At 40.7% G+C, this 26300-nt stretch overlaps 1 protein-coding gene across 3 annotated transcripts in view; it reads right to left on the reverse strand.

Moving 5' to 3' along the window:
- The window catches only part of LOC124155730 (transcription factor AP-2-beta), a 419283-nt gene that overhangs the window by 251772 nt on the left and 141211 nt on the right, over nucleotides 1-26300 (reverse strand). Inside the window, exon 1 of one of the 3 annotated variants that reach the window (XM_046529794.1) lies at nucleotides 1627-2785. The exons of the other annotated variants lie outside the window; for them this stretch is intronic. Within the exon in view, the coding sequence (XP_046385750.1) occupies nucleotides 1627-1644 (18 nt within the window). The 5' untranslated portion in view covers nucleotides 1645-2785. Of the gene's footprint in view, nucleotides 1-1626; nucleotides 2786-26300 lie in introns of those variants that run through there. 3 annotated transcript variants of the gene reach the window in all.

Genomic DNA, 26300 nt, shown 5'->3' on the forward strand with positions numbered 1-26300 from the left:
TGGATTGAGAGAGGAAACGCGTTCGATTGGGTTGGAACGTGAGGACAGGGTTGCGGCGACCGACGACCCGATGATGGCATGACGGAAATTGGGATCGATCCCAAACAGGTTAAAAGATTCTCTCGAAATATCTCGAAAGGCCTGGTTAAACGACACTTTACCACACTCAGGATCACGAATGTATAATTTTGGGTATCTACACGATACTTGACAATGTAACTAGACGTAATAGTACGAATCCATATACGGAGCATTTTTTAATTTGCTTACTAAATTCGTATTTTTCCGTTGCGTCGAAATATTCTCAAAATTAATAATACTATATCCAGAAACCATGTCATTAAAACATCGTTTCTCAAGCCTTATATCTTAGGGGGAGCTAAGCCTCAAATAGAAGCGGAGACCACTCCCACCCTTCACTATACCACACATTACAGTTAGCTATTCCTCAGCGCTTTTCTTCACAAAAGATAATGTGTGAAGCAATATTGCGACCATTCACAATTAATCGAGATTCATATTTCCCTCAATCCGTTCAAGATCCTCATTCATAGGCAATCTCTTTATTTTTTTTCAGACCGATCGCGAGACCATAGCGAACACCTCATAGCCCACGGTCCGCCGGTAGCGAATCTTGAAAGGAGGCGGTTACAGCCCGCTTGACGAGGTTTATTGTGTGATTTGGCGGTAAAGTTGGCTAATCGCGATGACATTTGGATGCAGTGACATTTTTCGAAAGTTTGAACGCCAAGTGAAGGCCCTTTTCTGATGATTTAGAATTGATGGCGGCTAACTGGTTGTTGCAGCGACATTTGTGGCTAACTGAACGTCTAATTTCGAATGCAAGATCGAATCAATAAGGGGCAGAGCCCAAAGCAAACAATGAGCAGTTCGAGCAGTGTCCAAAGACGGCTGTTGTAATCAATGAGTTTGACGGACTTACATGCTAAAGGACTGGGTGAGAAAAACCCCGTCAATAGATTTTATCATCAGTATCGAGGTGACAGTTACGGCGAGAAAAAACTCAGATGGAAATATTCTACATAGACGAAGACATTTTATGAAATCACCGTAAAACAGAGCAGTTGTCTTTGAAATTATGAATCAAATGTGGTAGAATGAAAAAAAAGTAAATATACACACATTCAAATTTTTGATACGCAGCATCAATCACGGAAAGTCAATATACCAATGAAAGTGAAGAAAATTCTCAGATATAAATCGATTGAGATGAGGTCAATCTCTCCGCTTAAAATTACATTTCCACTGAAAATAAAATAATCTCTAGATGACTTAAATGTCGCCACTAACACACGTAAAAAAACGCCAACCACTTTCAGGATGAGAATTTCATTTTTATGAAATGGTCGCAATACTTTAAAATCCATTTTTAAAATATCCAGTTATTCGTCGGATTTAATTCACTAGTTATATCGCCATTGCATGTAAACTGCTTTTTTCTGTTATTTTATTTCCTAGATAGCCAGAAAATCGAGAGTAAAGATATTCAGATATTCTTACAGCAGATAATAGGAGACCTAACAGTGAAGTCCCGTTTGTTCAAATGAGACAGCGAGTTTACGAGCCCATCGCTCTCAATTACAAGGACAACCTCATCACTCATACCTCCATGATCGCGGACATGCTGATCCCAAAGCACGGGGATGCCAGTGTTGAGCAATTCCTTCAGCAAAGCCGAAGCCCAAACATCACTAATACACGTGGAATAATCCACTGGAACCACACCGAACAACAACACAGTCGAGCGGGACACTCCCGCAGATCCCCCGTGGACCACACGTGGGAACAAGGACTCAACCACTTCGCTTCCCGGCGGAACGAACTCGCATCCTTCGCCCACGCCCCGGGCGGCCCTTGCCCCGTCGAACACACATCACTGGAGCCCGTTAGAACCCTCCTATACTCCTTGAGACTGCATTCACGAAGGGGTAATCGTTGAGATCCTGGATATCCTTCGGTAGATTTATAATTCGTCCACCCAATAGGGTGTGGGTCAGGAGTGGCCCAGTCTATTCCCTTTATTAGCGAGGGGTATGGCCCTTAAGAGGGAAATTCCAGTTCTATGTTACTTCCATTAGCCAAGGACTGGATTTGGTACTTAATAATCCTTATGCCCAGCAGAGTGTAAGCCCAATCTGGCCCTGTCTTTGCCCTCTGGTAGCGAGGGATATGACCCGCATGAGATAGACACTTCGGAATTGAAGTTATGTCCACGAAGAATATATGGAAATAGGAAACTTTATCTTTTGTATCTTCTTCTCCAGTCCAGTATGCAATGGCGGCGGGGGGTATGACTCACTAGAAGTGGGACTTCACGGACTCTTAAGTCACTTCAGTTGACGAAGTTGAAGATCGAATTGGCCTGGAAGTATTCGGCCTCAATCAGCCTGAAAAACGCCACAAAATGACGCAAAAAGAGAAGCAAGCGGTCTACGTGGCCAATAATAAAATAAAATGTCCACGCGCCAACTCGGAGGTTGTGGAACTTTTCGGTCAAAACTTAGCACACTTTATCACCAGAGCACACGCGAAAACAGTCCGCAAAATCGGGGAGGGTGATGACCGCACCCCAACGGGATTGCCGCTGTACACACTGCACAAGACCGAAACCGTGTCACGCGGTTCCGCCAAAGCCCCAACACGTCTCGGCGGAGAACCGTGGTCCTCCCGCGGCGACGAAGAGTTGTACTGCCGAAGACATCGGTTGGGCTGAGGTGCTTCCGAGAGCGCCGGGGCAGCTCTTCATTTGCATCGTTGTGTGGCACTAGGAGGGAGGGGGATAGAGGGGGGGAGAGTTTACAACGTCAAAGTGTAGGGGGGGGGGGGCGAGAGGGGACGACTGACTACCGGGGTTTTCGAGGGGGGGAGGCGATGTTTTCACTCCGCCACCCTGGTTGACTGTACCTCGGGTGTGTAGGCAGTGCTTAAATTGTGCGAGCTTATCGGTCGAGTGTGTGGCGCGTGGGAAATATCGTGCGGAGCAAAAGAAACGAAAAATATGGGAGAGGGCAGAGTGACGTATCGAGAAGAAGGAGGTGGGGGGACCAGGGATGCCTTAGGGGAAGTGGTAAGGGGAATAGGCACCGTCTCTCGTCCCGAACTACGTATCACTCCACGGTCGTCCACGGAGGCGTCATCATCTCCACGGTCACGTGGTCTCCGACGTCACAGGGAGTCGAGCCGTCCACCAATGGGATCACAAGGAGCGGTGAGACATCAATGAATCAGAGACTCGTATTTCGTATGCAGCGAAATACGAATGCGGTTACAGAGGTGAGTTCGTATAGTTCGTTTCGGAAGTGCTCACACGACTCAAGTATGCTGGAAGCACGATCGTAAATTTTCTAGAAAATTCCCTCTAATTAATGACCAGCACGTATTATGTGACTGTCGTTTTGCTGAGAGACACTTATGTCACGTCAATTAAAGTGGAGTGACGTAAGTACGAGAGAAAGGAAGAATTGGAAACAACAGTCCGAGAAAAATACTTTCTGTCACTCGCGTCCTTCAATAGTTTAAAATGAGGCGATTTCGTTCCTCATCCGTTCCAGGAAAACCCCAGCGACGCCGAGGAATGGAGAGTCTCAGCACTGGAAAATCCCGAACGTACATGCTGCAAAGGCAATCACGTTTAGCAACACGATCCAAAGAGTCGATAAGCAGTCCCAAAGTGATGAGCACGTAAGCACAGATCGCCGATGCTAGCCAATAACAAAATCACTGCTGTCATCCCAATTTTGCCGATCTCCAGTGACCACGTAGGTAGAAAACGAAGCTCCCCCAAAGGAATATAAGACCAAATTAATTTTCCTTTGACTTGGGCTTACATTCAATTAAAGTGGTTGGTGGTTTTTAAATAATCGCTATGCCGGTCAGATAGAAACTGGTATTCAAATATGTATTAATCTGTAGCTATATATTTAAGCCACCAGTTAAAAAGCGCTCAATTAATTAAGATACAACAAAAAAATATTTTAAATGTATTCACTACGTAGAGATGCTTAGAAATATGTCCCTTTTTGTTGCAAAATTCAACCCGTCCAAAACTTTTCAACATACACCGCTGCAATGAGATTATTGTTTCTCCCAGGTTTAAAAACCGGCAGAATTAGACTTCCATTAATTTTGCTCCAGGGAGTAAGAAGAAACCTAATTGGAATACAAATTTTTCTAGTTGCACAGGGAATATTTTTAGGACATTCGCGATTAGGAGTCCTTATGTCTAGAGCGGGAGATAAGAGAGAATTCGGGAAAACCACAGTTCTTCCAGTTTGGGTCCTCATCCACGCGGGACGTCCATCCTCAACAACACCGTGTCTGCCAGCCAGACCACACCATCCACCCGACAGATTCAAACTGACGGAGTGCGAGCGAGAGAGAGACAGATAGAGAGAGGAGAGGAGAGTGTTGGAAAAGGTAGAGAGAGGGGAGAGATCCGAGCAAACTTCCCCTCACCCCCCTCCAAAAGCATCCCCAGCCCCCCCCCCTTCTCTCTAAAAACCTCCTCCTCCTTCCACCGTGCCCAGTAGTAACCCACCCTCTACAACACACAACGTCACCCAAAGCTACACGCGCCTCCCTCACCCCACCGTCAGTATGGGATGCACGGGGTTCCCCCACTCCAACATCTCGGTCTCCGTCTACGCAATGGGCCACCCCACCCTCCACAGCTGAGTACCTCTTCCCCCCCACCCCCCCATGCCTTCCTTTCCATTCCCTTCCCCCGCACCGCCGCCCCTTCCACTATTACATCCATCCGGCGGCCTTCCTGTTGCCTCGGGCAATCGCCAGAGGAGCACATGTGGAGGGGGAATGGAGAGGAGAGAGAGGGGGAAGGAAAGGAGGGGAGGTTGAGGGGAAAAGAGAGAGAAAGAGAGATGAATGAGGGAGCAAGGTAGAGGAAGGGAGAGAGGGTGGATACATGGCATATTTTGGCCTTACTTTTGCATTTCGGCAGAGATTAGATAGATAGATAGAAAAAATATTTATTGTTCAGGAAAAATTCCGTAAGAAAATAAATAATATTAAATTACGTAAATAAATTAAATTTTGCTAGCATATTCCATTGAATTCAATGTAAATTATTACAATGACATTTCATTTCATGACATAACCGATCAAGAAAATGCATGAAATATAGTAAAAAACGGCGTTAAAAAAAGAATGTTAGGTAAACGAGGGAGAGGAAGGAAAGAATAGGATTTTTGGATAGAAAGAAAGGTAGTAGGCCTAAATGTGAATTGAAGAGGGAAGGGGTTGATGGGGAGGGAGGATCCCAGAATTATTCTCAAGTACTCCTTGGATACCTACCTCATCCGGCAGAATACTTTAATAATAATAATTACATGTGGCTGTGAGAACTTTTATGTAAGATGTGTGAATGGAGGTGCAGAGGAAACCAAGGAGGGAAGAGCAGGAGAGAGAGAGAGAAGCAAGGGATGCAGACGGCGAATTAAGAGACTCTGCGTTAAGAGAGCGGGTGAGACGTTTTGAGGGCACGATTTTGGTGGAAAGAGTAAACTACGATAAGGATCGGCCAGCCGGGGCACCGTACAGCACGAGAGAGGGACGCTTTGAGGTGGAAGGGATCGAGTAATTGATTGGCCAAAATTTCTGGGCACGGGGACTTGAAGAGACGACAAAAATGATGAGGAAGGTTGAGACGAGGGGGATGAAAACAATGCCCCGCCCCTTTTTTGATAGATTGGTTTCCGATCTCTAGACATGAAGGAGAAAGTACATCAATCGAACTATTCCACTATATTGCCAATGAAAAAATCGATATTAAAATGTCTCGACTAATTTTCGCGGGTATATCAAAAGTTATCAGAAAAACTTCATTCGCCAAGATGATATATTTTTGACGAATTTTAATGGTAGGGTGAAGCTGCTGCTGCTGCATCTCAAGGCGAATAATCTTTCCCCTTGTGATTCTCGCACTGCAGTGAGTGACTTCATTGACTACGCCAATGAACACAGCAACTACATGAAAAAATAATAGGGGAAAGATTGAAGGAAAATTTCTTATAGGAAGAGCAATAGTTAAGTGTTAGACTCATGTCAAGATATACATATCTGTAAGTTGTACACGTCAGAGAGTTTTAATGATGTGTATGTATTTACGGGCGAGTAAGTGCGCTATCTAATTGATTAAAAATAAGCTATAAGAAATAAAAAGCATAAAAAAATGTATATCAAGCGATATCAAGTAAAAACTTAAAACGAAGGAACTGATATATGAATATGTAGCTCAGTGCCATGATAATGTCACGTATTCCACTCGTTACGGCACCTCCGAGCACAAATATCGTGTATTCTGCGCCGAATTTACGTACCGCACTAATGTTATGATAAGAATTGGATTCGAGAAGGAAATTATACATGGTTGGACAAAGCGACTTAATTCGATGCAGTGAAGAAGTCGTCTGTTAGGTGTCAAGCTATGAAGAGCGAAGGGGCAGAATACGGTGAGAGAGAAGAAGTTAAAGAAGAAAAGCAAATAAGAAAAACATTTGGAAGCAATTTGTATCGTATTATTAGCGTCGAATGAATATAAGGAGGAAAATATCACAAAAAATAGATTATTAAAAGTTTTCTTGGAGATATACTTGGTAGTGTAAATGATAGTATACCTGATCGGCAATTTGTAAATTCGGGTCCGAATCCCAGCTAAGACAAATATAATGTTTATGGTGATTTTCACCCTCAGTGTAAACAACATATGAAAAATTATTGAGTCACAATATTCCTAGAAGAAAAATCTGCCGCCATTTCCGCTCGTCCCGACATGATGATTCCGCGATGCCATAGCGCATCGAAGTTCTGCGATAGTTCAAGCACTGGAAATAATGGGTAGGGAAATACGACGATATTTATGGGAACAACCCGCTTCCAGCGACAGCACTGGAATGAATAATCGTCCACTATATCTAGGCTTTTGAAATATGCGCACCTTTCAGCACGTAAGCGAGTATTACATCTCATCCTGGAGATTGCGTAACGTTGTATTCATCTGGGGAGTAAAAATGGAAGTTGCTTGGAACGCCAATGAAGCAAAGTTCATTTAAAAGACCAGAACATGACATGCGATTCAACGCAATGAATGGGCGATGTAGACAACGGAACCACGATTCAATTCAGATAACCATAGAGGAATAACATACGGCATAAACGGGCAGGTGTTTAAGCTCACGAACCGATGAAATAACATACTAAAATTACGATATAATAACAACAGTTATCATTTGTGGGGATGTAATTTACTTTCACTACGATCATTTCCAACAGAATAATTAAGATGAGTGCTTCTATAAAACGTAAACAAACACTGCACCATGTCACTTAATATTAGATGCAGTAATTGGTAATATTTTAGTATTTTGCAAATTGAAGTTAACGTTTTGATTTCCATGCAGCAGTTAATCAAGAATAATATTTAAGCAAATTATTTATCTTAGATTTTAGGTTTACTAAGAATTCGAAACATTTTACGTTCGGATTTATTCAAGACCACTCTCAGATTAGAAATAGATTAATACAGATTAATAATATTCCGAGCCTGCAACTCAAGATAAAATCTGAGATGCAATAAAAAGAAAATAAAAAAAGAAATGAGTTGGTAGGAATTCATTACTATGAAACAAAAAATGCATTAAAATGTATTCCAGCTGAGAGAAGTATGAATAAAAAGAAAAGTGAAGAGATAATGAAGAGAATCTTGAGAGGATAGCACAAAAAACAAATATCCGTAAGCAAGCATTTAAGCACCATAGCCGAAGTCAAGCAAAAGATGAATAAATTTTCATATTCATATAATTCATAACCATTAAATCACCGTAAATCGGTCGTATCGCTCGGTTTCATTATTTAAAACGGTTCTAACTTAAGCAAATTATGAAATAATAAGAGTAGCAATCGGTAGCTCTTTACTCTATGCCGATGATTTGAACTAATTCATCACAGTAACCATGCTAACATAAACTTTACATGAATATATTAGAATTTTACGTATAAATACGATGGTTGGATTATCATGTGCATGAAAACAAAAATGGATACAAGTTGTTAGCGATGATAATATCACAGGTGATGCGTATGAGATATGTTGTAAACATTTATTTTGAACTTAAAATTAAATATAGTTTTGAATAACGTGAACCTTGCAAGATATATAAGGCAGCAACAAATTTTTCCGGTTCATCATCATGCGATGAAATCAAAATTCGTGTCCCCTCAAAAAAAACTATTATTATATTACGGAATTTTATGAAAAGCATCCCTTTCGAAGTAGATCTAGTCGTCACTAGAGTACTTAAATGTTATATTAACCGATATTTGTGCGCGCAGGGATGGTATAAAGGACGTGTGAGGGGTCAAAAGGATGAGATTCGAGTCGAATAAGGGAGAGGGGAATGTGGAAATTCGGGGAAACCATTACGGCGATAAAGGGAGGCTTCGAGGGGCAAGATACGAAATAGGGCCATGGAGTAGGGGAACTGGCAGATAGATTAAGGGCTGGAGACTTGGCAGAAACCTTCCCCATCGACGAGGGAGGAAATACAGTTTTTTTCGTGCGGTAGGGGCGTGGGAGATGAGAAGGCAACTCTAAGGGAAGGGGATGTACACGGATTGCGTCTAGATATTAGGGAAAAAGGGTGAATTGAAATAGACCGGAGAATAAAAGGAAATATGGGCTGATAGGGAAGGGTTATCTGATGAGGGTAGAGAGGAATTTAAATTACGTAGGGACGGGATGTGAGAGCAAAAGAATTCGAGGTTCAAATAATATGGGTTCATATTAATAGAATAGCATATAAAATATATCGAAGAGTTAAAGCGCTGAGAACCGGAACTGTAAACTAAATTACGAATTCAAGTTTTCAGATTATAGCGACTTGCCTCCACTCTTTTGTCCTCTAAGGAACAAAAATACGTTGATTTTAGAGGTAAAGCAACTATTTGACCAGAAATTCTGATTTTTCATAACAATTCCGTGCAATTAAAGTATAAAAAACGAATTCCGGACATTTACGAAAACGAAATCTGGGTGAAGAGGGCGTGACTTTGTTCGGTTTTATTCCAATCGATTTTCATTGACAAAAATTGGTTTGCAACGGGATCGGTATTTGTTGTGTTCATTCCGATGAAGATATGGCCCCTCACAGTGAGTCGTCGGGGAGAAAATTTTAGAAGCTAAACCAACTCCGATCGCAAACCAATCAATCGGAATCAACCTTCCGGAATGCAAACCGACCGGAATAATTCGGAATAGTGTCAAACACACCCCCTTGGATAAAATGAATGATGGAGGCTAATACTTTACGGAAATCCAATGTAGGATATGATGTAAAATGCTATGCACTTTTCCACATAAATACTTATTTAAAAAATAGTATTTTTAATGCATATTTATGCGGAAAAAACCTAAGTATTTCAATTCATATCCTATATCCCCTTGATTGAAAACCGTGTTAGCAGTAGAGGGTAGAGGTAGAAGTCAGAAGGTAGAATGTTGGGTAAACGAGGGATAGTTAGGAAGATAATAGACTTTTAAGATAGAAGAGAGTAGGTCTTATTTTGAATTGAAGAGGGACGTCCATGGGGGGAGGGGAGACTCCCGGAATGCTTCGTGAAGCTCCATGCAAACCAACCTTAATCGGTATAATACTTTAAATAAAAAAATTAAATGAATAACACTCCCTTGGGCGCAAATCAATTGGTCTTTGCTTTACTAGAGGCTTCAAATGCGCCCCTAATAGTGAATTGAAGAAGCGAGAGCAGAACCGAAATGAGAACGAGACGCAAAAAGAAGGAAATTAGTGGAGGGGAGGGAATAATGAGAGGTGGTGGGGGTAGACGGAGGCGCTTGAGGGGAAGGAACAAACAATGATGCGGAATGGAGAATCGGGGCCGCAGAGGAGGGGATTTTCATCTCCGCGAACCAACGGTTAGGACCACGAGAGGTCATCATCACACGTGAGGGAATTCCGCCAAGCCATATCCAACAACAAGACGTCCGACACAACGCACTGCGCCGTGGGGTGAGACCACCGCAAAGGAAAGGAAATCGAGAATGGCGTGACCCGGTGCTGTTCCATGCGTTATTGTATCCACCTCATTTCTCTCGAGGCGTGACCCGATAGACATTTCCCACTATCTAGATGGAAGTCAATGCAGGAAAGACGTAAAAGGCTGGGACACAAGACGACTCTAACTTGAGGTGGCCGCAGTGTTTTTTTTTTTCTTCGCACTGATTCGTGAGGAACTCCGTATGCGTATGCGTATGCTTTCTTGTGAGATGGATCGATGCAAGAGAAGACAATCGCATTTCGTAGGATTTTTTCTGGAAATTCTCTAATCTCTATTTTTTCTATCCAATTTTATCCCTTGTACTTATGAACATTGATCTATAGCAGTCACTTTTCCACATTTATAAATCATTCCCTCAATAAAGGCTCTAAATAAACATGTATTCATGCCGTTTTTGCACACCAACCTGAAGTTAAAGGCTATTATCTTTAATGCAAAAAAATTAATAAACGCTGTTGTACTGCCACATAAAGTGGGGTTCAGTGAAATATTAAAGAAAAAACGTAAAATATCACATGATAAGCAACAACGAGACATCAAATGTTATATTAAATGGAGGGCTCGACTCGAAAGTAATCGAATCTCAGCATGACATATCCAGCAAGTTTAGAAAGGATGAGCTGTTGTCCGTTTCAAAATACTAACAAGGTAATCCTTTGTGTTATGGTGATCAATTTGAAATTTACCTTCAGCGATTAAGAATAAGCTATAAACATAATAACAAATAATAATTAGCCTCATTTTTAAAGAATAAACCAAAGGTAAGAAAAATAGCATCGCAATTTAATTTTAGCTGAGAAACCTCCATCCACGTAGTTGCCATATCAAAAGAGAGTGTGTTACGGTTGTCAAAACTCTCACGTAATGGAGGAAAACTAGGTTTATTGCAACATCCTACAAGAGGATCATTAATCAAAAACCACTCTGTGACGACAAAGTAACTCCCAACCATGAGTATGAAGACCTCGTTCCATGAGCGCAATGTGGTTTCAGTTACTCACTCACTCACTGAGTACTAGCCATTCTGGTGTCTCATTTATTTATCAACACGAATACATTAAACAAGCCGTGCCTCTTTCTCAACTCGCAAAGAGGTTCTTATGTATATTGAGAGAAAGTCATGGTATATTCAATTCGTGACGGTGATTCTCGACGGAAGTGTGCTAAGATTCAACACAGTAAAATGTACGAAGTAAGATATCGAATGAATAAACTTTTCCATTAACTCAAAAGTTGATTGTATATGCATTGACAAGCCTCTTCTAACGCCTTGTTAAAAAAAGGCAGAATCAAGCATTGCATTAACTCCAAGAAAACTGGGAACGAATGTGAAAGATATCAGCCAAGCCAACTCATTGACGAAGTTGAGAAAATACCTCAGACAAGCGAGAGCTTGCATGCATTAAGATAATAGAAAAAAACGCAATGAAAAAATTGAGAAATGTCCAAGTATTTCAACACGTAATGATTTATAGGCGTAAACATTTTACGAATGACTTGATCTTCGTCGGCGTATGCTAACGATGTTTGATTTATCCAATAAACAAAGTATACCATGTGGACAGCTTGCTTATCCGTATCATCAGTACCTAAGGGGCTTGCCGATTATCACCCAATCTCACGTGATTGAGAGGGGGGGTCCTGGAAAGTATCACGTAATTTTTTTCCGCAAGAAACAGTGTAAAATTAAGATCTTAGTAATCTTAAATGCTAATCTTCACTAATCTTAAATGAAAATAATTTATATTTTTTTGTTTCATAAATCCAACGCAATGAAGCATGTATTAACGTACTTACACTGAACATACGCCTTTTGAACAATCTTACGTGAGATTATAGGGAGGGGATCGAGCCGAATTTCACGATATCTCACTAAGAAGGGATGGGGGATTCAAAAATCACCAAAATAGCCGCACGTAATCAATAAAATCTTATTAATGGAATACTATTATCTTTCAAAATACGGGAATAACATGGAGATATATGGCATTATTGCCAATAATTAAGAAATATGAAAGGCCTATTAGCACTACCATTGGATTCACGAGGACAGGCAAAAACACCGTAAGATGGTATCTGATGAAGTAAAAGGAACGGCAAAACGTTCGAGAAGGATGACGGATAACTGATTTCCCAGGAGAGGGCATGGCTCCCGTTTCACTGGAGTGAAGGTGCAAACCGCAATAGTCGGACAAGAGACACTCGCTTTAACCGCAGGTGTGGTGACAATTAGCTTAAAGGCTTTCATACCGTGATGTGTAGAGTGACAGGAAGCTAACTAATTATATCTCCCGGAAACGGTGATAGCTGCCTCTTAAGTTGACGGATTCACAGAAGGAATGATAGAAAACAAGATTCACAGCCCGCTTTCCGAGATTTCCTTCGCTTTGATTCATATTCAATGGCATTTTCCCCGGCCAGTAGGCGTAAGTGATGAGCCTCCATTAACTCCGTTAAGAGGACATATCAGACCCACTCAACGGTTATATTTTGTCTTTATTTGTTGCAAATAGCTAGTTCAAATCATCTTCAGTTATGCTGAAAATTTCAGTCAATAGCGTACGTCTTACTCAACATTTTCCTTTATTTCAAATGAAATAAATAGCACAAAAATTGCGTTGCTCTAATGTAAACTATCCAACTCTAATGTAAACTATCCCGTTCTAATGTAAACTATCCAATTCAGAATGCCAGTGAATGCAGTGTAGAGGTCTTTTTTGAACGCCAAGATATTTTTAAGGCGATAGCATTAGTTGAAAAATAATTGGCTGTGAACAAGCTCCATTCGAGTCAGACTGAATTGATATCCTCAAATTCTCTTCTTGCTTGGAGGTACCATTTGAAAAGCCAGTGAATTTTTTGTGGACGATTTGTCAACACAGAAGAAATACCAAACTAAGCTACGCTTATTGTATCGCTACGCGGAAACGTTCATAAAGTAGCAAATGAGATGAACCTTAAAATCACATTTATCGCAGCAAAGTAAATTCCAAATGAGACGGTAGAATTCAGGATGCTAGAAATGACTTCTGAATCATAAAAAGACTGACACATCACTCCACTGGCATTAAAATTCCAATACAAAAATAAGGTAGCTGAGGGGCAATACTACTATGTCATTGGTTTCTGGGAACTTCATTTTTCGGTATTATCGCATTCATGATAAGTATAGAGAGGATTTTTGCGGAGATCTAAATAAGTCTCGTCTCGAAATGAAGGGTCACTCAGATTCAGCATTTGGGCAATCGCATGGAGCAAGTCTTATATATGTACGCTGCGTTACCTGATCAGCGTATAATGGATTCCCGTTTCATCTAAGAAAATAGGAAATAATGAATGGAAATACAAAACGATAACAATGAGAGAAAGGTCCAACGCACTTGCATTTGTTGAAGAGGCCACAGGATTGTTCACGGAAGTTCATAATTAGAAATGAAGGGGTGAGAATCACATTTAGAAAGAGCACTGATATGAACTCTGCGAGATTCCTCGCACAAACTGGAAGGATTGTCTGTGCAGGATAAAATCTAAACCGGAAGGGCCCATGATGGAGTGTGCAGAATTCCATTCATCGGAGGACGATGGAGAGAAAGTAAACACGTGAATGCATTGGAGTAGGGATGAGTAACGGGAATAATGCCTATCTGAAGGAAAACGAAAATAGCACCTAAAAACTGGAATGTGTCGTCAGAAAGAGAGAAAGGAAGCAAGATGTATGAGATGTAGGAAAATAAAATAAAATGAGTGTTCGTAACAGATAATTTGTATCCCAAATTAACACTCATGCTATTGCATTTAATTCAAGATGGCACGGTGTATACCATAGATAATGGGAAATTATAACGTTCCTGATGGATGGATAAAGGATATATTGAAAAATATAACGAGGGCCAAAGAAATGTTTTTGCCAATATATATTTCAGAAAACTTTCATCACTATAGGGTCATGGTAAATGGATCGTGGCAAAATAGGAGCCTGAAAATACTTCACGAAGTTGCGTAGTGACCGAAGATATTTATTTCAGAGTAATCAATAAATAATTTCAAAAAAGTAAATACCAACAATTTCAGTGCGGCTATAAACTAAATTTTAAGAACTGCCAACCGCGTATAAAGGCAAGAGTAGTGAGGTATCTCGAAGCTCAGAGAGAGGGATAGAAAATGTTGAGCGTGATGCAGTAGACAGGTGAAACATTGTGAGTCAAGAGAAATCATATCCCATTAATCCGGAAGCTCATTCCACAAAAACTTCCATCTCCTCAAGACACATATCTTCGTAACATCCTCTCTTTAACATCGCGTGTCTTCTATTGGGATGGTAAGAACAGTTAGTGATCAATCCACGCACAACGATTCCTACTGTCTCTTCGATTCATTCCGGCAAGGAGAGCACCTCGCTAACAAACGCCAAAACGTCCTCTCCCGACCAGCGATACGTCAGGAATGCGGACGAAATATCCGAAGGGAAAAGAGAGATGGAGAAAGGCAGAGGAGATGGGAGGAAGGGGCGTTGGTCCTCCAACGTACGACGATTGGGATCAAACGGCTGCCACCCATACAGGCAGCGCCACCGATTGCGGCGAGACCGCGAACTAATCGTCTCTTCTCCCTCTATTCTCGCAGATCTGACGTACGATGACGCCACTGTGCTGGAGACGCGGGATGCTTCCTGGGAAGAGTCCTCTTGGACCGCCTTCGCGTACATGACACGCTCCAGCGTGTCACTTTCAGGTCTCAATCGACTCAGACCAGCTGTGATGTTTATAACCGTGATGGAGACGATTGGAGCGGAAGATAAAATACTGAGGATTGGACGGCTTCACATCTCGAGCCAGTGACCGACGCACTGTCCGATCATTTGGATTGACGTTTCATCTTTAGCCAGCGTTATTCAGGCTAGGAGATCGCGGGGATGGCTTCGCTATCTGAGAGTAGAAATATTTATTTTTACCGCGAACGATGAAAGACAAGAACAGAATTCACCGCATTTTATAACCTGCTCGCACGCCAGGCAGTTTATTTACATAGTTGATTTCAGACACTTATAGCCGAATAGTTATCCCAGTAGTACAAAAAGGTCGATAGCTCGATAGCATTCTTCACAGTGGCATAACTAGGAATATGCTTTTGGGGGTGGGGGGATGGAATGGACTGGGGCCGCGACCCCCTCTCCCCAAGCAACGGAAATACAATTTGCATCGTTTCGGCACTTAAAATTTAAATTTAAACAGGAGCAGTTAATAAACGTCAAAAATAGACAATAGTGTTAAATATTTTTATTTCTCTTTGGGTTAGGGGGGGGGGGGGGAATCTATCCCCTCATCTGCCACTGATTCATAAAATATCATATTGACGATTCACTTGTATTTCTTGGTACGGCAGCAACCGGGAAATAAGAAATTCAATTCAGATTGAGCTAAAAAAATTCAGGTATTTCGGAAAATAATATAACTTAAAGCCAAAATCTTGGTAGCTGCATATAAAAGAAGCAAACTAGTGCGCAAATGAATTTTTCGATTAAAGAATGTATCTATACGGGGATCCGAATTCAATTTCCGACAGTTGTCGGCTATAATGCCATTCACACACGTAATATTTTTCGAATGGAGCGTGATCCATAACATAGTTCTGTAAAGAGGCCACCTCAAATACAGCAAACGGTCAGTTTGATGGGACTTATAGCCTTGGCCCATAAGGGCTTGACTTTCATTAAAAGCAGTCCAACTCTGACATAGGGACACTTGTCCGTAGCCTTCCTCCCCCATCATCTCTACAAAGCGTGAGTCATACACTCGCTTGTCTCCTCCAAGTAACAATTCCAAAACGGCTGCTATACCACCTCTCCCCCCCCCCCAGTGCCACACGCTCATTTGACAAATCGTAGGTATGGCATACAGATGATTTAAATACAATGCAAGCTTAAAATCGCCTACGACAGGAGGTGAGAAATGAGAAAAATCATTAAATAATTTTAGCTGATTAACTTGTCTTCTCCGGTAGATACGCATACTAGCAAAATATGCGTAATATTTCTATGACCGTGCGGTGTGCATGTGGCGGTCCTCTTGCATGCTGCATGTTGGTGATTTGTCACCCCCTATCAAACACCCGAGAGGTAGCTTGCAGAGTATTATGTAGATGTAGTGTATGCTGATTAACGTTATCCTGTTATTGTATCATCATATCATCAAGTTTCACTAGTACCGCAAATAGATGATTAATCAACGCTAGACGTGAAATAAATAACAGAAAAGAAAGAGCTATAATAGCGGTAGAAACTTTCACATATTTACTCGTCATCCGTTAAGGTATAACATAGCGAATTACCAACTATGTACGAGGTCATTTCAGACCATTATGGGAAAGGCACTCCAAACAACACTCAGTAAAACACCTTCAGCCAAAGCAATATCTCTTATCAATCAAATCCGCTTCCAGCTAGCCAGATATCAAACCGCAGGACACATTTAATAGATGACACTGATTTATAACTCAACGATCCACATGAGATATCCTTTAAATCCTCAATCCATTGTGTCACAGCTGCTCATTCCGCCATAAAACCGACATGGGAATCACAGCTGCCATTGCTTTGCCATATACATACGCACTTCTCTCTCTTTACGATATTCAACACGTTGCCACTAACGTCCCTTAAACATGAATGAACGAAAGACGCTCGGAATCTGATTAACATAACCTTTTAACTTTCGTGTATCGGGGGAGCAGATAAGGGTTCCTTACCAGCGCGGCAGCATCACAATATAGCCCCTTTCACTCTCATTCGGCGAACATTCTCAACCGCGCGCATACGAAATGAATCGACACAAAACACCGGCTGAAGCCATCTTTGGAGCGACCAGATTCGACTGGTGAGAGAGTGACGAACGACCTCTTGGGCGCCGTGTTATATGCCCGAGGCGCGATCGCCCGATGTTTTAATTACATGTATCCGCAATGAAATCGGGAACTTTAAACGGGGCAAAGAGAGGACGGCTGCATCTATCGGCTGGTAATTAATCCCGCGAATAAGAAATCACGCCCTTTTGCGGCGAGCTCACACAACCGTAGAACGGCGAAGAGAAAGAGAATTGGCGAGAAAAAAAACCGGGAATGAAATTCACTCGAACGCTAAGCCAGAGGTTTTGCTCCTGAAATATATACGCGCAAAGGGGCAGACTTTTATCGTAAAAAGCGATCGCTTCCTTTAGCGACACGCTCCCTTTCCGAGGAACATCGTGGTGTCTTTAAGGATACGGAACTTACGGCTCTGCAGAGGAATATACACACGAGGAGATAAAAGGCTTCGAATAGGATTTCCCACAGTCTAAATCCTAATGGGTGACGGCGATCCCAAGTTTTTGCTCTAATTCATATTATCGCTGTTTCATAAAAGGCAAAAGCGAGGACTTGGCAAGAGATGAGAGGAACTACATATTTCACTGTTGGCGTAGGTTGAACTCGGTTCAATATATTTTCAGAATATTCAGTAGCAATTTCATGAAAGTAAAGTGCCGAAACTGGTTGGAGGGATTGGGAAAAAAGCAAGCAACAAATGAAGTTTAACTGTAAGAAACGTATTTGAAAAATTAAGAAATATGAATGAAGTCAGAACTTAGAGAATTGCTCAGCTACGAAATATTACAACGTTGTATCGGAAAGAAATTTATATGAAAAATAGAAGGAGTGATCAAAAACTTCCTATCTGAAAGTAATGGGATATAAATAACGTGTACTGCGAAATTAAGTTTGGCTATACTGAAGCGGATGGAATTAGTGGCTGCAAAGACAGGAATAAATCTTTAGATGATGAGAATACGAGTATTTCTGAGTAAATTGAGATGGTGTTAAAGAGATAACAAGAGGAAAACAGCACTTAAAACTGTGCTCATGTTGAGGCTACAAAAATTATCAATCACGGAAAAGATTATCCCAAGACTATTAGAATGAAATCGGCAAGTGAATATCTTCATTGCTTACTTCAATCTAGCGTTGCCTCACTTTCAGCTATTTTCAGACTTCATCAATTTTCCGTAAACGGAAATAATAATGGTGATGGTGATAAATATTCATTCCCCTATCCGCGCAAGCGATCCATTTCCACCGCATCTTTCCATTTGTCATAGAAATCACCTAATTTAGATTCGATTTGCAATAAAGGCACTAAAGCATATTTCCTCGATCCAATTTTAATTGACGACAGACTGATATTGTCATGAGGGATTACCAGCAATTTCCAAGGAATGTGCTTTAATGACCCCAGTGTAAAATTGCCTTTCCAATCTCTAAAAGGATTCAAACCAGGCACATAACTAAAAGCAAGGTCGCTCACGTGATGGCATGAGGCAATTTATACGCCACCAGCATCTCACCTACTCCCTAACAATGAACAATGAGAGTATCTGGAACGCACGCGTAATAGATGCTGGGTATTTTGAGTAATGACAGCGAGTAAACAAAACAAAGTGTGTCCTAAAACACGAGAAGGAACGGCTGGTGGAGGGAATGAAAGTTTCGTGAAAGGGTGAGGATTGACGATAAATCACTGGCTTATAAGGAAACGACAGAGACACTTACTTTCGCCTCCAAGGAGACATGAATACGGGGTTCCAGTATCGCAGAAACAAAAATGACCTTAGATGAACCATTAAGAATCATTTGTACTCACAGATATTAGACCTCGAATCTTTTTTTACGCCGCACCGATATACCAAACGGGAGGTAGCCAATATTACATAGCATATTAACTTTGAATTTTTTTTGCAGTTTTGATTACGTAGTTGAAAAAATTGGAAGGAAATGAAAATTTTTGTACAGATATGAATCATTCGAAATTCGTAGCCGTTAATGAGCAATGCTTACATATAAAGTGTAAATTATGAGAATTACCTCCAATTCACACTTCAGTGATCCGAAGATTCATCCATTCCTCTATATCGACTACACGTACCACCACTGTTCAGGGGCGCAGCTAGGAATTCAGTCAAGGGGGGGGGGGTTTAGGTGCAACTAATACCGGAGTGTGTGGGGGTATGGAATACCCACCAGGATAAGCGATAGGTGAGAGATTAATAACTTGCGGAATTTTAAGATAAATGCTTCAAAATGGTGAGTTTTTACGGCTTTTTGAGGGATATTTCATTAACCCTTACACTATTCTATTAGTAATATCAATCCAGTTAAGTAAAATGGATTAAACTTAAAAATTTCTGTGAGCTCTGGGGGGGGGGGGGGTTTAACCCCCCTTCACTGCGCCACTGCCACTGTTTACCTCACGATGATGTATCACCGATTGAAACTCGGGTAAAAATTAAAATTTTATTTCGTGTAAAACTTCATTCACTATTTTTAATTCCATATTTTCAAAATTCTTGTTACTGCATACCCGTTCGCTCACTATCATCCCACAGAAAATACGATAGCGTAACAAAACACCGGGGAAGTCGAAGATCTTACGCTGACTGCTGAGTTCCTCCAACAACCAACAACTGGTGTTTAACGTGATTTAACTGTTATGTGTATACAAGCATCCCTCCCAACAAAACTTTGTCCAGGGCTTATAAGTGGCACTTATCGCAGGAAGTACTAGTGTTAGCGCCAGAAGGTGGAAGTGAAACACCACGTGTGCAAGTAGCTAAAAAAGAGGTTTTATTTTAGAAGGAGTGACGAAGGAAAGTGGCCAGACACATCGGCAGAGTACCCTCGAACGGACGCTTTCAAATGGCACAGCACGCGTCGAAGGGAAGGCGAGACTGACTCGAGTGGCGAAGATGGCGAAAGCCTCTCCCGTGGGCGTTCCGGTGCAGCGATGGCTTTTGCGACGTTTTATTGTTTGGCGAACGCTCAGTACCTCAAGTCATTAGCACTCGGGGAGAGAGAAAGGAAGACTTTGAGTCAAGATACGGGCTGCAGTGCGATTTGGGCCGAGTCGTGACCTCAAGGTACGCGCGGTTATTACCACAATGGGTTCCGTTCCCTCCAGGGGGTAAATGAAAGATTTCATGAATGGTCTTACGGCCACACCCTCGGGCGGCCAGATGGGATAGAATGGGAAAAACCCAGGGAAATATAATTTAGCACTTAGCACCTCGGATGCAAAACTAACTACAGTGATCACGACAGTTAGGTTGGAACAGCGTGCCACCTCGTCAAAAAGGTAGCATATTCAGTCAGGATCCAAGTTGATTCGCGTTTTTTCTTTCGGATTTGGCGATGGATTGAAGGATAAAATTCTTTGGGAATACGACCAATGCAAATGTTGAACCGTCGATAAGATTTAACTGAATTTAAGCCTGAACTTCCATATAAAAAAACTCGGAGATTGAGAAGTTTTTTCAGAACAGAAATTTTTTCAATAATGCATGTGGCCTTCAATTTAATAACTTTTATTACAGGAAAGTTTTACTTAATGTATATAAAAAGTATATCGATTTGCAAAATTTTTGCGTGATGCCTTGATTTAGAAACCTGTAAGAATAGTCACTACAAATTGAAAAGGGTAATGCTAGTGAAAAAAGCTAAGAAAATTCCTGAGTGTCTGCAAGAAAAATGAAAACGGCTCTGATGCTAATCACAAGAATTCAAGAATTTGGAAAGATTTTATTTTGAAATTTAGCATTAATTAAAGAGGCCTTAGGAATTGTACCACGAATTTCCTTCATTAACATTTCTAATATTATTATTATTGCAAGGTATCGTGCTTAAAAAGATAAAAATTAAGCTTCCGTTTACCCTAAGTATCTTCCATTTTATTTTATTGTTACTTCGTTGACGGTGGTTACGATTATTTTGGTTAAGGCTGTTTTTTTCAAAATTTAAAAATATTCTATTAATGCTGCCATTTACACATACTCGTTTATTAAAACAAAGTATTGTTAGGAAGCTCTTGAAAAAGAGATGGAAATTTTTGCGTAGAAAACGGGATTAATTTTAACAAATAAGTAAAAATACTCAAAATAAAGAAGAATCTTGAATATTACGATATTAAAATTATTAAAAATGAGAAAAATCGGTCACGAAATCACAATATCTTTTTTTATAAAACAATAATAATAATAATGTTTACGAGAAGGCTACCTTTCCTGTAAGGTTACTGATTTGCTACTGGGGTTAGATTAATTTTTCGGACTTCGATGGGTTTGGGCAAGAAGACAATGGCGTTGGCTAAGAGACGAGTAATATTGGAGAACAGGGTAGGAGAGAAGACACGAAGGGGTTGAGAGGAAGAGGGATTGAATATTGGCAGGAGAAATGGACAAGCGGGCGTGTCCACCCCTTGAATCGGCAGGCTCAAGAGTGGCCGAAGCGGAAAATAATCCTCCCGCACTCCCTTCGGAAAAAACAATATCATCGCATCCCTTGCCGTACATTTTTTTATCTCTTTATCGCTGTATGTGGCCATAGCTTTCCCCTTGGTTCGCCAATCCAACTCTCCCCGCATCCTACACCCCAATCCAATTACACACTCCGTTTTCCATCGTTCACATTTTACTCAATGCTACCTTCCCTTTCAATTCAACTATATACCCTTTACCTTGCCTCCTCGGCAATTAAATTTACGATTATCATAGGGCGTAAGCAATTAGCCTCATTGCTGTCCTCCACACTACAGTTCTCAACGTTCAAAAAACTTCTACTTTGTAAATTCATGAGCAATTTGATAAAAATATAAATGTTATTATAATAGGGAAGCCCTTGATACTTATTAAATATATCTGGAGTACTGGATAGAGGTATAATTTCCCGCCAGCATATATTTAGTATTATCTGAGATAAGAATCGTTTGATGGTAGAAGAAGTCCTAGTGTCAAACAAATATAATACAAATACATTCCGATGATACAGGATAGTTTTCAATCGTAGAGACTAGATGATGATCCCCAATTCAAAATGACTTTCAATGGTTTATTGCCGCTGATTCCATAATTTACCTACGATCGATAATAGTTGATTGTCGATCGATGTCAATTGAGTGGAATTTTGTGGATTTTTTAAAATAACTTTGCCGGTATATATTTACCGTGATTGCCAATAAACAATCGAAATTTAAGATATAAATGGATAAAAGTTTCACCGGAAATCATCATCGTAAACTCAATGACCTAAGCTATTGTGGTCCGATTTATCGAAACCATAAATAATCGATTCGATTAATCGACAATTCATACGAAGAAGCGACGGAAAGGAACGCAGTGCGAGGCAGTAGGGAGCTATGCATTTTACAGGGTTTGGAGGGGAAGCAAGGGATGCAAGCTTTTTTTACGTTTCGCCGCAAGTGGGGAGACAAAAGGAGAGATCAAGAGGTCGGAGAAATTTATGATGAACATTTTTCGACGGCGAACACAGGTAGTTGCGCGAGGGTCCGGAGGGAGCGGGCACTGCAACCGGTGTACGCAAGAGATCCCCTCATATCACGAGAGCAAGATAGACCCATCTGGCGGCGCTGTCCGAGATTATCTTAGCACTGCGCCAGCGTCATGGCTTATCGGAATGAAGACACTAACTGAATAAATTTCGCTCATTTTATTCGCAGGAATAATTCTTCCCATGCTAAATGAGGGAGGAGAGAGTGGAGAGGAAGATCTTGGCGTGCAAAGGGAAGAAAGACCACTGCTTCATCACATAGCGTACGCAGAGGAAGGAAATGTAAAAGAAAGAATATTTATACGGTAAGAATGCAAAGGAGCAGCAGGAATTAAAAATAAAATAAGATAAAACTTGAATAAGTAATCACCTCCAGATTTAATTGGAGGAATTTTTAGATATCCATCGAACTCTCCTTAAAATATTCCAGATTAAAATCCGTGCAGTTGATAAAACCTTTTTTATGTACATCTAAACTAACTACTTGAATCATGAAGACCGCCTACACTATTGAGAATAATGGCGAATTTGACATGAAAGCTCAAAGTAGGATCGTCGCATAGGAATCAATCACGAATCCAAAATACTGATTTCGCAGAATGTAAAAGCACAATGATTTGATTTCCAGCAAATTACCCGCGAATAAGATTAGATCCGCAACAAAGCGCTAGAAAACAAAAATTGATTACATAAAATACCTTCTTCTATACAAAGGGCTGAGGAATATTCCCGTAAACTAACAACCATTGATAGATCTAAAATGAGCAAACTAATTTAGAGAAAGTTTCCTTGCTGACGGAGGGCCGTATTACAGTTAATCTGCCACGGAATTCACTGAAATTCCTATTTAAATAGACCGAACCGTTATGCTCACACAAATATTTGAGGAACACAGTTTAGGAACATACGATCCCTATTTAAAAATACTCACCTACCTAAGTACACTCATATGTGCAGTGGTAATCATAACTATAACCTATTTCCGTATTAAATGATAAACTATTTTGCTTTCTCCTGCCATTTTGAACAATAGCTATCCTTTTCAATGTATAACGGCCGTTAAGAGAGAAGGAAACCAATTGGTTCGTTAAATATCAAAAGTACGTACAATATCGACTATCACGGGTCATCGCGGCACGATATCAACTCCCACCTTTTTAGAATCTATTTATCATTACGAATTTAGTACTCAAGGTTTTTTTTTCTAGTTTACATTTTATGAGTAATGGCATCAAGTAAGCTTATTTTAACATTTCACTTGGAAAAAATACCTGATCTGAAGATGACCGTCAACCATTAAAATCCAGATCGTGTTAAGCAAATTCTGGGCAAAAAAATTAGAGCTTCTTTCACATTGTTACCTCATATTCTTAAAATTAAATAATTTTCATGAGCACAGCTTTAACTCAAATTTGAGATATAATTAATCCATAGAAATCTATATACAGCAACATGTAAATTTCTTCGAGAAAACAAAGATGTTCAATGTTAATTGTGTGGGGTGACGTAATAAATGTGGTCATAAAAAGATTAAAACATGGAAACACAGAGAGCAAGAGACGTATTCATCCAAAAGAGTACATTAAAGCCTTAATCATTGGCCTTACACATACGCCAGGAAGTTAAAAGAGAAGAGGTTTTCATCCTGGAAAACCAATTTAATTCTAGTCCACCAAGAATGGTTGATTAGGAATTCTATTCGGGGAAGGACACGGGATGACTATTTTGTGCACAGTTAACGGCAGGGAAGTGGCTAAATCTGAAAAGTTGTAACAACCAGAGCTTAATGGGTAGAATGGCTAGCATTACATTATTGTAGGCGTGGGTGATGGACTGGGGCGTGAGACAGCTGCAAGGCGCTCGCTATGCTAGGATATCGCGGGCATATTAAGGAAGTTTGTTTTGAATCGCGACTACGCGTAAGTGCTTTCCACCTGCGTTAAAATAATTCGTTTTGTCTTATTGACTACATCGGCTTAAAAGCTTTATTACTAAAAATCCTGGATATTGAATTTGAAAACCTATATTTTTTATATGTTTTAAGGTGATACTAATTGGACCATAGGATAAATGCTGATTTATGATACAATACGTATTGAAAAAAAAGAAAAGAGGTGCTTCATAACATAGCAATCACTATAAATATAAAATCTAATGCCCTCGCTGAGGTACTTTACGAACTACGAGCTAATGAATGTCGTAGTTTGAAGTCAAATCACGTGAAATAAGCATGAAAATGGTGCAACGGTGGGATAAAATGCCCGGAAAAAGTTAAAACTTAAAAGTACATGTATGACATAGTCCACAATCATTGTGACAACCATTTTGATTACTAACCACAATGATTTCCCTCAATGATGACAGCAAATTTGTGTAATAACACGGGGAAAAGTTATTCTCTCGAAGTTGGAAATCGCGGCCGTACATCCTCGAGTGAGAGAGAGGCCTGTGAGCAAAAGGTGAGGGTGTAAAAGGGTATCGCGAGAGAAAAAGGGAATGAGGAAGAGGTGCTCCTGCCAGCAGAAGGAAGGGAGAAGGTTTCGAAAAGGAGAGAGAGAGAGAGGTGGAATGGGAACGCCTAAAGGATATGCTGACTCATGTGTGTATACAGTATCCAGGGGAACGTGATCCCCCCGCACCATGGGGACAAACACTCACACCGCACACGTGGGCAACCTCCTACGTCCCATCCGCATTTCTCCAGTCTTTTATTTTCATTCTTTCTCCTCCATTGGGAGCAACATCTTCCCTCATCCTCCTCCTCCAGGCTACACATCCACAGTTCAATTGCCGGATCCTCAGCATTGCATACTCATTCCTAAAGCAGTGCGTGTACTGATAACGATGAGAGACTAAATCTCTTGCTCTCAGCTCTTGTGACGAGACTAATTAACGAATAAAGATCCTTCCGGGTGTGTGACGGTGAAGGACATGAACGTTTTTCTGGGAAAAAACGCGTTCACGATGGAGTCTGGGTCGCATTAGACCTCATCATAACCTTTTATAAGAAACCTGAATGAACCTTTGTACTTATCATGATACACGAACTTTCACAAGGACGTCTTTCATTGAAAAAAGTCCTTGAAAAAAGTCCTCTGTGGATTGTTCGCACTATTTGTGCATTGCGGGTGACTCCGTAAAAAGTTATCACCGTGGCTAGTCCCGGTACAATTTAATAAGTCCAGAGCGAACACCTCTAGTGTTCAAAGTTCGGGCTTTGCTCTCCGGCTTTGGCGCCATGCGCACGACCTGGACTGCTAGTCGCATCATATGCTCAGCAGTCCATACCACCTTGTCCGGTATAGTCCACAAATTTCCACAGGGGAGAATGACGCCTCGGTAGCTTAACTGGCTAAAGCACTCGGCCGGAAATCGAGGGATCCGGGTTCGAATCCCGGTCAAGGCGAATGATTTTTCCTCTGTAGATTGTTCGTCCTTTATGGACTATACGAAGATGGATATTAAAATCTTCAATTCTATATGAGCTTTTGATTCGCCTAGTTTCAATGAACAAAACTTTCACAACTTAATATAAACATCTGGATTATACAACGTCAAAGTGAAATATTATTTTTTCTGAGTCTGCATCAACAATGCGGTTTTATATCTCTCGATTACACTTCCTAGTTAACTTTAAATTGCAAATTTTACGAAGGAATTTTCATGAATTTGAGTTTTTAATATTATCATTTCTGTATCAAAATATTTCAAAGACTAAGGAGTTGGTAGTTACTTTTTTGCTATTTTGTGTTTATCATTGCCACGGCTAGGTTATGAGTATAAATTGCCATAATTACATTCTAGAGTAACAAAACCACGTATATCAA

The sequence above is a fragment of the Ischnura elegans genome, chromosome 3, assembly GCF_921293095.1.
Source record: "Ischnura elegans chromosome 3, ioIscEleg1.1, whole genome shotgun sequence".
Lineage (NCBI taxonomy): Eukaryota > Metazoa > Arthropoda > Insecta > Odonata > Coenagrionidae > Ischnura > Ischnura elegans.